The sequence below is a fragment of the Fundulus heteroclitus genome, chromosome 14 (genome assembly GCF_011125445.2).
Source record: "Fundulus heteroclitus isolate FHET01 chromosome 14, MU-UCD_Fhet_4.1, whole genome shotgun sequence".
In the NCBI taxonomy this organism is placed as follows: Eukaryota; Metazoa; Chordata; class Actinopteri; order Cyprinodontiformes; family Fundulidae; genus Fundulus; species Fundulus heteroclitus.
The window spans coordinates 20,665,932-20,679,008 of NC_046374.1; the positions used below are offsets into that span (position 1 = coordinate 20,665,932).

Below are 13,077 nucleotides of genomic sequence, written 5' to 3' on the forward strand. Positions count from 1 at the left end.
TGAACAAACAGTGGATATATATACAGTCATGTGATAGGTACTATTGCACTTAAAATACTATATTTTGATCTAAATAACTATGTTATGCAGAGTCATAGTAGCATACATGTTTCTAAAAGACCGTAGTTTAGTTTAAGATGCCAGAAATCCCAAATGGCACCAACCAATAGCTCAAATGTACGATCATTTAATTCTGTTTCTCCCAACTGACCACATTAAGAACTAATCCCATCCTCTATTAAGTCGTTTTACAAGTCTTTCTTGGATTTAGCTGAATATTCAAAATGTTCTAAAATACTGTCACAATAGTAAACTGTCCACAACTAACTGCTAACTATTTCCCACTGGAGAGTCGGGTATGAGAGTCTCCTGGTTGGATAATCTGGATTGAAAAGACCACTGTATACAATGAATCATTTCTTTCCTTCTTCAAACCAAGCTGAAAGGGTAATTAAATAATTTCAGCCAGCTGAAAGGCTGTGTGCAGTACTGCCTTACCGGGTTGTTTCTCTGGTATTTGGCGGGTTTTAATCCAAAATCCTATTTTGAAACTGTAACTTTTGAAAACAACACCCTGGTTTTTCCGTTTGGTTTTCCAGGTGCCTGTAAGTGGTCCATCCCTGCTTTCCACTGGTGCTCTGTGAATAGAGCAATACACAACCCGGCATAATATCTGACCTTGTCACGGAGGATTTTTTTATTTTTTTTTCTTAAACTACCATTTTTTATTCCACCCTGCTTTTCAGACTAATATCCTCTTCACCTCAATCATTATATTCAAAAGCAGTCCGACTCATTTGAGTGCACTCCCCTAAGCCTGGTAAAGTCTCTTACAGCCTTTCAACAAAGCCCAGGGTTGTCAGAAGGCCAGGGAGCACATTAGATTGCACATGAAGGCTTCTAACTCATCTGTGTCTTTTTTTTTTTTTTTTTTTTTTTTTTTTATGCCGGTGGTTGTTCTCGGCCTACTGGCTCCCATCATACAGCTTAAGCTAATTAGTTTTGTATTAGCCTGCTACGCTGCCACGCAGGCTAATGGTAGCTGTTGCAACGCCCCACCAAGAAAGCTCAAGTTGGGCAGGTTTGTTTTTGCCACCTTGATGATGGGATGAAAATCCTTTAATTCTGCATCTTTTTTTTTGCCTTTACAAAGGCCTTTAATTGCCTCTTAATTAATTCGCCGGGGACCTGAGTGAGGGGTTATCATGCAGGCAAAGGATTCTGACCTGTCTCCGCCAGACAAAAGAAACGAGTGATCACAGATCGCATTTCAACCTTTACATAAAGTTTGTTCTGACTGACCTGCATTTGTTTTCGTGTCTTCCAGGGGCTATTATATTGTGGTTGTACCTCTGAAGAAGCAGCGCACAGGGAAGTTTTACAGTCCGTGGGACAGTCCTGATGAGATGAATCTGGAGGAGGTACGTTCCAAAGACCGTCTGCCCGCGTTGACTCGATGGAACTTTTGTTAAATAACACTGACACAGTTGAAGTTGCGCGTGCATCATCCGGTTACGTCCCATTTCATAACTCAGCTCTACAAAGTTAATTTGCAACTGGCACATATTTATTTTCTCAAAACAGGAATATATAAGTCGAGACAGGTAAGAGGACAGGAGAGACGGGCGATGAGTCTTTCTGATTGACGCAAATAGCTCCAGAGAGCACTGTTCATATGGAAATGAGAACATGAAGTAGCCATCAATTGCACTGCAAACTGCCATCCCATCCCCACCGTCTCCTCCTCCTCCACCTCCTCCTCCTCCTCCTCTTTCTATCTGCAGTAATTACCTGAAGAGCTGCATCAGGCCTTAGCGGGCTCTTGTCGTTCCTGGAAAAAAAAACTAGCGCACGAAAACTCGAAAAACCTTTATATTTAGAATTACAAGTCGGGTAATTCTGGAGCATCAGGGCGGGTTGCGTTCATTACTAAATGTGTGAGCAAATGAAAGCGTTTATCACTGCAGGTGGGTGAGGTTTAAAGTTCTCTCACTTCGGTTGTATTCCTCATGGACATATGCAATTGCCTTACAACTTTCGTTTTTTCATTTGTTCTCCAACTTGCATCTCATAGAAGTTATGCTCCTTTCCATGTCTGAAATTGAGAAATCTTATCTTTATCTTTACCTTTCTGTTTGTGAGCGTTTATTTGCCCTGCAGTAATGTAACTGTCAACATTTTATTCAGAAATCACCATCTGCCACCTCACTCAAAAATTATATAAAATCAAAATGCTCCCCCCGCCCCACCCACCCCCAAGAAACATTATGTCCTATGGCTTTAAATTTTACGCTAAGGCCACACATGGTGGTTAAAACACAAAGTGGGACAACTGTTTTTACTGAATAATGCGGGTATGTTTTAGTCTCAGAAAACCGAAAAAAAAAACACAATCAGACCGTACATTTTCCTACAAGGACAATCTTTTGCTCTCTCAGCCTCGATTCCTTTAAAGCCAAAGGTTTTCCCTGATCCTGCGACGTAACGTGTCTCAAAACCAAAGACTTTTTTGGTGGGTGAGGAGAAATCTGTTCTCTTCACCAACTTACTGTCACGACGCTCACTCACGCTTCTTGCTTAGTGCTCACTCCCTCCTTTCCTGTGTCGCGTCAGGAAGGTCTTCCTTTGTCGAGAAAACAATCTGTGCTCCGCTTAAAGCAAAAGGTGGTTGCTCGCTAAAGTCGCATAACCGACGTCATCCCCCCCTCCACTAATGCCTTTCCGTTTTACAGGCCAGTAGCATTGAAAGGTTTTTATGTGTGCATGTTAAACTTACCCGGTTTGTAAAACAATGGAAAGCTGGATTATGATTTATACATTTATTTGTTTTTTTTTAATCAATTACGTGGCTCTAATATAAGATTATATTTCCTTTTGAAATTAATAACTACTAATAGGTTGGTCCCTTTCTGCGCAGTAAGACAGTGAGATTCCTGGATTTATTTTCTCGGCCTAGACATCCAATGATATCCCACGTCCGACAGATAAAAGAAAACACAGGAGGTCTTATCCAGCGACGCCTTTTACTGCTCACGCCCGTAGGCCCGTGTCTGCAGCCTTGACCGATGGCCCCAAAAGTCACCCCCTCTGTCAGAATTTATTTGTTTGTCAATATCGGCACTCACCTTTTCACAACTTTTCCCAAGGGCAGCTAGATTTAGCCGTGTTGACAGCAGAGATGATTGAAGACATTATCGGGCCGCACCAACAGCCCCGCAGCCAAAACAAAGCACACAACGACCGAGGACACACACTCTGTGAACGTGAATGGCAGCCACACGCACGCCCCCGCGTTGTCATCCATTCACACGAGTCGGATACACACATTCAGGCACAGAAACTGCTAACCAGGCTCGATTAGCATAATTATCATCCGTGCTTTGTAAGAGGAAATTTGAATTTGACGACACGGGCTTTCGCGCGAAGGGCATTGTTTTCCTTTCAGCCTCGTAGGATCATTATCACTCATGGCCTGGAGAGAAGAAAAAACGTGCTGAAATAACTTACCCAAATACGCTGCTTTGTAATATAAAAAAAAAAAAAACAGACTGGCGTGACGTAGAAAAGCAACAAATATAAATATATTTGAAGCGATTGCCTTTGCAGCATGTTTTACTTTTTTACTTTTCTCCGCCTATTTTTTTTTTTTTTGTGTGTTAGATCTTTTTTTTTCTTTCCGCAGAAAACGTGTAGAAAATAAATTGCGGTACACTTATCAAACACTGCTAAATTCTCCCCAGATTCTACTTGCCGATGCGTTTAGGCAGGAGAAAATAGCTTTTGATTGTATCGACGGGGCGACGTAAGTTTTGAATTAATTCGGTCTGTTTCTCACTGTTTGAAGCTGCTGGATAATCCTCAGCTGCTTTAAATGACGAAAATCCACACAATCTTTTAATCTCTCAATCTTTTGTCATCAAACACACTAAAAAAAAATAAAATAAAAGCAGATGAAATAAAAAAAAAAGTTATTGATGTTTCTTCTCATGTTCTGACAGTTTTTTTTTTTTTTTTTTTTTTTGCAATCAGCGTTTTCAGCTCAGCAATCAAGAGAGATCGTCAGATTCAGTGGGCGTGGGATTCGTTTTCGTGTCGGCGTTGCATCCCTCTGTTATCAACTGTCTTTTCTCTCCCCCCCCCCTCCTTACTGTAGCTGCTGAAGGAGATAAACCGGACGAGCAGAGGCCTTCGCTTCCAGCGGCACGCCGAGCCCAAAGCCTACATCGCTGCGCACTTCAAAGACCTGCCCAAAGAGTTCACCCTGGGTGATGGCAAGATCTACGGCGACTTTGAGAACAAGCAACTCCAGAACGGCCAGGAGTACATCTTCTTCGTGCTCGCCGTGCTGGAGATGTCTGAAAACGTACGTTCGCTTCTCTGTTTTCTTTTCTTTACCTTGTTCTGTCATTTCAGGTTTTCTTTTTTCATGCTTAAGTGCTTTACAAACAAAACTCCTCTTAAACGATTTCACATTTTGTCCCTTTACAAAGATGAGTAATTATCAGGTGGAAGGAAAATGATGCAAAGTTTTCAATTCCTTTTCTAAATAACAATAAAAAAGTGCTTTGTTATTCAGCTCCCTTTACTCCTATTCCTTGATGTAAAACCTAGTTTGACCTATTGCCTTAGGAAGTCAACAGAGTCTACTGCTACTGCAATTTGATCTCTGAATCCACCCAGCTGTTCTCTGAAGGCCTCAGAGGTTTGTTAGAAACCATCAGAGAGCGAGCAGCATCAAGAAGACCAAGGAACAGGGCAGACAGGCCAGTTGTGAAGATGTTTAAGGTAGATTTAGGTTACAAAACATTTTTCTAGACTTTGAACACTTCATGGAGCACTGTTCAATCCATCATCTCAAAGCTTACATCTAAGCTTACAAACAAGGCGAGGGGAGCATTAATCCGAGAGAGAGAGAAGCCCTGTGGTATCTTTGGAGGAGCCAGAATCCACACTCCCACAGCTGGAAGACCGTTGAAACTATTACGACTACAGGTTATGTTCTTCCAAAAAACTGGCAGCAAGAACAAAGCTATTGTTGGAAAACTGATTCCCAAACTCCATTTAACAGACACAGCAGACATGTGAAGGGTGGCGTGGCCTTGCAATGAGTGAGCAGGGCGCTTGTGTCCTGGCGAGGCTGCAAGGTTCCTGGTTCCTGGTTCGACTCCCACAGACTAGCTTTCTGGGTCACTGAGCAAGACAGAATGCTCCCTGGGCGCCGCACAGAGGCAGCCCACTGCTCCCTAAGGGAAAGGCAGAGGACAAATCTAATTGCAAAGACAATAAAGATCAATTATTATAGGATTCTAAAATAAATAGTATCATAATAATTATTATCGATATGTGAAAATGTATGCTGCACATCCCGCCGAACGCAACGTGCCTATGGTGAAATGTGGTGGTGGCGACAGCTTCGTGCCGTGGGAACGCTTCTCTTCAGCAGGTTCATGGAAGCTGGTCGTAGTTTGGGGGAAGGGTGGCGATTTTGTGAGGAAACCTGGTGGAGGCTCCAATAAATGCAACTCTGGGTTGGAGGTTCACCTTCCAGCAGGACTCGGGAAAACTGACAATTGTTAACCCCGCTTTTCGGATTTTTGTCTTGACAACGATTTTGAAGTCATTGTATTATTTGTCTTCCACTTCGCAATGATTCACTTCTTAGTCTTGGTCTATTCGTACAAAAAAAAAAGACATTAAAGAGTAGTTTTATAGGGTACTGCAATCTTTTAATCTCAAGTTCTCTTCCTGATTTCTTATTTTGTTCCAAAAGCTACTAAGAAAAGGGTCAGATCCACTCCATCTCGGCCAAAGGTCACAGTCTGCCTCTGGTCGTGTGTTACTCCGAGCGTTTGTGCAGCTTTTGGCCTGCAAACTTAAAGCAGCAGTGGGACCGGGCCCAAGAAGCTGACCCTGGACGCTTTAAGGAGAGAAACCCCCTCAAGACCTTAGCCGATCGCAGGAACACCTCGATAACGGAGCTCCTCTTTAATTGCATCCTACGTGTGGTCCACCTTATCTCCGCTGCTGCAGCCAGTGTGTGAATGAGTGTGTGTGTGCGTGTGTGTGTGTGTGCGTGTGTGGACGAAAGAGCAGAAAGCACCATGATTAGGCAGCTGCAGGCGAGATGATGGATTTGATGAGCTCCAGGGTTTACAGCCCTGCCGCATACTCTCTGCACTCACCCAGAGTTCAGGTAGATAATGACGGACAGACGCGAGTCTCTCATTTGCCCACTAACGCGTACATTTTCTTCCCTCAAGACCATTCTTTTTAATCTCAAGTTTGAATATGAAATGGTCCAATCAGCTCTTTCCCTGAGAAGGAAAGATGCTTAGATAATTGGGATTGGTCAAACACCAACTAGCTATGCAAAAACGACTCAGGAGAAAAGTTGGAATTAGCCTCGTTGAACTGCATTGCAAATAGATAGATGAGCTTGATAGCCATTGCATAGACACAAAGGATCTGCCGGTTATTAAAACGGCGAAAAGTGTTTTCTTCTCAGTCCTGACCAATCTTGGGTTTTCCCTCTCAGATCATGTATGCCACCAGCCCGTACTCCGACCCGGTCGTTTCAGCAGACCTCAATCCCCAGCCAATCATGGATGAGGAGGAAGGCCTCATCTGGGTGGTGGGGCCCGTGCTGGCAGTTGTCTTCATCATATGCATCGTCATCGCCATCCTTCTCTATAAGAGGTGAGGAAATTACAGCACACCGGAAAGATACTCCATCGCAGATGGAAACGCTGCTGTACGCCGCCCCCTGCATCCCTATCGGCCTCGTGTGAAAGTCCCCAGCAGCGTGGGAGGGGTCGGTAGATGCAAGGAACGCCTGATGTGGCGGTTGCATTTAAAGTGTGCACTTAAAATTGGTCCATGGCGTTACTGAACATCTACCATGTTGAAAAAGAAGGGACATGGTTGCAATGCCGAAAAACAAGCTTCGAAATGGCTGTTACTTTAAATGAAGGCATCGCTGATTTCAAACTGGGATGTCAAGTTGTCGATGTTAAATAATGCAATTCGGTTCCAAGATTGCGATTGTAAAAACAATCGCCAGCTGAAACACCAGCCAGGTTCAGCACTGTGTTTCCTGTTCACATGTTGCAGGGATGGAACCAAGCTAGATGAATAGCTTTCCGGCCATTCCAATGTAAAGCAATAAAAACTGGAAAATAAAGTATGGTATTTTGAAACGAAGTCGTAGGAATCCTGTGTTTTACATTGATGATGGTAGGCCGTAAGACTTCCTGGCATGCCTTCTGAATAACATGTTGGCATGTAGCCGCTATCTAACAGTTGTCAGAAGAAGGCACTTTTTGCTGTGGTTTGCTGTCCGTAGAGGCTATATAAGCCCGGGTAGTCACCCAGCCTTTTTGATCCCAGTTCTTGCTGTTTTAAACCTTCCCATGCTGCTCTGACTGTAGCTATGAGCAAGTTTTGGCAAGCAGCTATTTCCTTGCAGCCATTTCCTGACTGACTGAGATCAACACCCGTCTGGGTTACGAAAATTGCCATGTTCTCATTCAGATGTTGAAGAGTTTATAACAGAAATAGGCCACTCTGTTACATCATAACCATGAAAACAGAAAACTACAGATTACTAATCCTTAAGGTAAGAAGGTCGCAGACACCCTGATAAACTTACAAGAGGAATATCATGCTTTAGTTTCATTTTATGACCGTTTGGTGTTACCCAGAAATACATTTCCACTAATTATAGGTTTGGTTTAAAATTATGCCGCTGGAATAAAACATGATTTTTCTGAAGGCCTTTGTAAATCTTTATAAGTTGCTGATAATTACGAAGGGTGGCGTACGACCAGTAATAATTTAGCTCTGAATTACCTGAAACTTTGACACAAACAAATTCCAACATGCGGCTGCAGAGAATGGGATTTCACCTCAAAGCCCGCGGCGCATCGATCCTTGGGCTAAGTGCGACCTTCGGTCTCGGTCGCTCGCATTAATTCTAACATGAGTAATTCCAAACATGCAGCTACCCGAACTGTCAAGCCATCAAAGCTCAGGCGCCCACAGTCCTTCAAACAGACACGTCTGCTGACTGAAAGTTAATCACACGCATCCCTCCACGCACTCACAAACTCTCTCTAAACTCTAGCAAACACTGCTGTAACGCGTTTCCCACTGAATGAAATAAAAATATCCCCTTTTTTTTTTTTTTTTTTTTTTTTTTACCCGAACCCCCTAGTGATATTCTGAGCCCGTAATGTCACTGCTCATCAGTCAAGCGTAGGAGGGAAGAGCTTTGACTATCTGCTGCCTGTCACTGCATGTGTGTGAAGCTTTCAGAAGGACCCCGGGGTCTGGGCTCGCTTCCCAGCCATCCCAAGCTTCCCCCCCTCCCCACCCCACCCCACACCTTCCGCCACTACCCATCCCACTGGGGAACCTGGGCTACAGATCCTCAATTTTTGACCTTATGCTACCCTCCCCCTCCCCGGTCGTCCTGTCCTGCCAGGACATGCACCGCTTACAGTCATGCACCTGCACCACATTTACGCTTTTGCAGCGTTGGCTACCTCGTCCGTCTCATCCAGCTTTCTACATAAACCAGGAGTTTATTCAGTCAAATGTCAAGGTGGAGTTTCAGGAGGTGAGACAAAGAGCTAAAGAGTCAGCAAAAGCTAAAACCAGAGAGGGTGTCACTACTGAAAGCAAAGCAACAAGAAAAAAAGGAGCTATTAGTTAAAAACAGGTTTATTTTCCCAAAATCTGGCTGCTTTGCATTAAAAGTAATTTATGAAGATATAAGTGCAGCAGCATCTCAATAAATTAGAATAGTGTTTAAACATGTGTTTATTTCATCAGTTCAGTTTAAAAGGTGAAACCAATAAAGGTGATTATATGAACATATGTGGCTCACAGTTATTGGAAACACATTATTTCAATGTTGCATTAAAATAATAAAAAAGGATTTTAAATAATTACGTTTTGACCTACTGAAAAGTTTGCCACATACTGCACAACTTTTGCGGTTACTTAGCTTTTCAATCCCAAGACTACAGCTATCCATCTTTTTTTTCCCCCACAGCTTTTCCTTCCACTCAACTTTCCATCAATATGCTAGAGTAAGGCATCGTCTAAAAGGCTAGCATCTCTAGCAACTGCCTTTTTATCGTAGAGCGTATTTACTGGGCAATTATTAACGTGGCATTCTCGTGATTTTGTAAGATTTTGTATGACATTACATAAAATAACATGTGTAAAAGAAATCCATTTTTATTGGTCACATTTGAATTTTCTGGATTTTCAATTGCATCAGAAATAGGAAACAAATGTCTAAAACCAATCTCTCTGTTGAATCTAGAAAATGTACAGGGTAAAAAAAAAAATCACATTAAAGACATCCTAAATTATTTAGCTGGATCTGTCCATTTCTTTAGCATTTTCTTTGTGACCAGTAGATTTAAACATGGTTTACCAAGCTGGTTTATTGAGAGGCAAGGAACGGTTTAGCACTAGAACCATGAGATATTTCTCTGGACGAGACAAAACACTAATACTCACGTGCTCTGTCACACACGTTTGATTGGAACCAACAAGCCCACGTGTCATTTTTATATAAAATGCCAAATGTACGAATCTTTGGCGTGCATCGTTTCTGGGTTTAATAAATGCCTTAAACAGTGGAGGGCAGGAAGAGACAGACACACCAATTAGCAGTCAAGAGATGACTTTTATGCTTGAACAAGAAGCAATCAGCTGAAACTGCTGGAAATAGCAGAGATACATTGTACGAATCTTGGTTGCACCTGGGAATCTGTAGCGTTTGAAACAAAGAACCTCAAGGCTGCATAATTGAGCATAATCCCCCGAAGTGAAGCATCACTAATCTTGCACACAAAGCAAAAAAAAAAAAAAAAAAAGTCAGACGCGAAGGATTCGCTTTTCTCTTTTGCTGCTTTTGATTTTCTTTCTGGAAGTCTCAGTAATATTCCAATCTAAAGGTCTCACTGCCTAATGTGTTGCCGTTTCTTTTCCTTGCTGACCAACGGAGCAGCAAACCAGACAGGTAAGACTGACAAAGAAGTAGAACAAAATATATCATTTCTTGGTGTTTTCTTTAATAAGACACTTATGAATATTAACAAATGCACCTCTCCCCTGCAAGAGGAGGGCACCAACCATGTCTACTGCTGCTAAAATAATCAAGAGTATCGAAGAGCTGTCACAGTTATTTCTTATTTTGAATGGATACGTAGACTTAGCTGGTTAATTAGGCAGGCTATCTGCTCTGGTGGAGCTCGCACTCAGCTGCTTAACAGACACGCCAATTTTACTTTACCAGCTGTAGTTTTGAAAAGGATGTCAGCTTAATACAAATGATGTGCGATGCTAATTTAGTTTCCACACTGTGACTGTGTTTTTTTTTTCTTCTTCTTGCAAATAGAAATATTTAAAACGAGGTAAATTAGTCTTTTTGGAGAGCGAGGGAAGGATATGCACAAAAGATCCTTTTAAACTCTGATATAGTATTTAACACTCTGCATGTACAAAAGCCATATGTCAAGAAATTAGCTCTACGTTTGAAAAGAAAAATGCATGGTACTTTGTAGAAATTTTGAGTCATGCCTCATTTCTTTATAAACTTTTTCTGGAACATTTAAGTATTTAAAAAAAAACTTCTTCATGAATAGTTTATTGGGTCTGTGGAGGGCTTTTTAAAGTTTTTCTTTGGACTTTGGTTGTTTTAGCTATTGTTTTGGCTAAATCACTTTAGTCTGACCCATAGGTCAAAACTCAAAAACGAAACCGTGGTTGTGATGAGAAGTAACAGGTATTTTGTTGTAGCCCCTGACTTTTTTTGGACTACTGCTACATAATTTGTTCCCGTGTAGGTCATAAGAATGGTAAGGCAGAACAACAGCGGTGTTTGAGCATATTTAAGGGGATTCACTAAGAGTTATTGGTCATGTGCTTCATTATGCTTGGTTTACAGTGCTGGATTTTTATCATAGCGGTCTTAGACTGTTTGTACAGTTGTTAGCACTGTTGTCTTGCAGCTAGAAGGTCCTTCATTAAAATCTTTCTGCATGTAGTTGCCGTGTTCTTCCCATGTACGCATGGTTTTCCACTGGATGCTTAGACCAAAAACATGACTATATGGTTAATTTTTTGAGCTCATGAATTGGGTTATCTTAAATTGGGGGCTCATCCAGGATCCTTACATTTAATTCATGATGACCCTGAAATAATGTTAAAAACTGGATTAAATAGACACAACATTAATGGCATTTAGGACAAATTAAAAATTGCAATGGAACAAAGCAAAGAGAAACTTGCCAATAAATTGATGAGAATGTAACGTAAATAAAATAAGTTCACTGATGTTCAATCTTCATTTTTGTTTTAAACAAATTGCACACTCAAAACCTAAAAAAAGGACGTTGCAAGAGTTTCTCTGAATGTAGTTGGAACTAAAAGAGTGATTCCCGAAGAGCTGTTAGATGAAAACATGTCATATAGTGGATGAAAGTTCTACTAAAGGATAATGTACTGTATCTCTCAGGTTCTGTGTCAACCCTAGGTTGAATTTGTTTCCTTAGTTTTTTAAAAGGACTTTTTTGCCCTCCACTTATTCGTATTTTAAAATACACACTGGATATCTTGCTGAAAATTGGTGAAAAAGTAGCCGAAGTCCAAAAAAAAAAGACTTGGAAAGTCCCTCGGAAAGCCCGCATAAGTAGTGAAGACCCACTTTAAATGATTAAAAAGAGAGCCTGGCTTCCTGCAGGCAATGTATAAAGAAATTAGGGCTGGTTTTGCACCATACTGTATAATTAAGAGTATGTACATTGACAAACTTGGGGTTTCGATATAATGCCCATTAAGTCCTGGCCCAATCTTCCAATTTTCTGAAAAGCTGAATTTACAACCTGACGCTATCACTTAAGCATGAATATTAGGCTTCAATAAGGGTAGAATTAACCTGCTAAAGGCTTTAATACTGCAAGCCATTATACAATGAAAAGATGTTACTCGGGCTATCCCTTGTAGTAGTGCGTGCCGAGAGAACGTTGTCCTGTCAGCTCCTTAATTACATACAGCCCCTCATTATTCATGGGACAATGAGGAACATTTTAAGATTATACAACAATAGCAACAACAAAAAAAAAAAAAAAACTCTGTAAGTTTGCCTGAGATAATTAGAATTTGTTTTATTTCCGGCAGAAAAAGAGCAGAAACCGAAGCCAGAAAAGGTAGCCTTCCAAACAGCAAAGAAATGCCTCTTCATCATCCCACTGACCCGGTTGAGCTGCGACGCCTTAACTTCCAGACACCTGGTAAGTAAACCGAATCACGTGTTACGTAAAAACAAAACAAAAGAATAATGAATGTGCATCTTGGCAAAATGGTCTGAATGCCTTTGCTTTGTTCAAAGGGACAAACCCAAAATCATCGTCCTTTATTTTGAATTCTCCCATCGTCTGTTCTGTAAGATTGACAGTAAACAAGGGAGCGCTGTGTAGCGGGGGCCGTGGACAGGTGCTCTGAAAAAGGTAGAGCGGGTCGGTACAGACATCGGTCTGACCTCGCTGCGGAAAATCCGGAGGCAGAAATGCAGGCTTGACACTTCCGTGGCATATGTCATCTTCGCCCATATCTGGGTCGTTCAGGTCACCGCAGCTTGCCATGGTCACCCAGAATAGCGCAAGACCTGCATTGCGGGAGGTGAGGGGAAAGATGAAATTAATTATGATCGCGTGTGTGTAACGGGCCGAGAGATGCAATGTGGAAGGGAGCGTTTTTAGCAGCTTGAAAGGCATTGTCTTTTAGGTCATGAATGTCTGGTAACTATGAAGTCCCAGATCAGTGTATAGTGTCGTTATCCCCTTAAACTTGTTCACCTCTTTCAATTTATGTGATAGATAACTACAATGTAGTGCAAAGGAAATTCTGGGCGGTTTTCAAATTAGTTACTGATAAAATATTAAGAAGTGTTGCGTCTATTTGTATTAACTCTGCTTTACTCAAATTGACCAAATAAGTAACTAGAGCCCTCCTGAGAATGTATAAATCTGTCTATTCTTTGAAGGACTCAGAGGTTCGTTG

General features: G+C 41.6%; 1 protein-coding gene across 10 annotated transcripts in view; it reads left to right on the plus strand.

Annotated features, from left to right (window-relative positions):
* LOC105927914 (protein tyrosine phosphatase receptor type D) overlaps nucleotides 1–13,077 on the plus strand; it is a 121,546-nt gene that overhangs the window by 73,754 nt on the left and 34,715 nt on the right. For 6 of the 10 annotated variants that reach the window (XM_021317699.2, XM_036146516.1, XM_036146517.1 and 3 more), the window contains 5 exons: nucleotides 1,328–1,421; nucleotides 4,154–4,363; nucleotides 6,536–6,696; nucleotides 10,025–10,036; nucleotides 12,196–12,308. In XM_021317699.2, the coding sequence (XP_021173374.2) occupies nucleotides 1,328–1,421; nucleotides 4,154–4,363; nucleotides 6,536–6,696; nucleotides 10,025–10,036; nucleotides 12,196–12,308 (590 nt within the window). The remainder of the gene's footprint in view (nucleotides 1–1,327; nucleotides 1,422–4,153; nucleotides 4,364–6,535; nucleotides 6,697–10,024; nucleotides 10,037–12,195; nucleotides 12,309–13,077) is intronic. The other 4 variants (XM_012864913.3, XM_036146515.1, XM_021317715.2 and 1 more) reach the window with 1 other exon arrangement.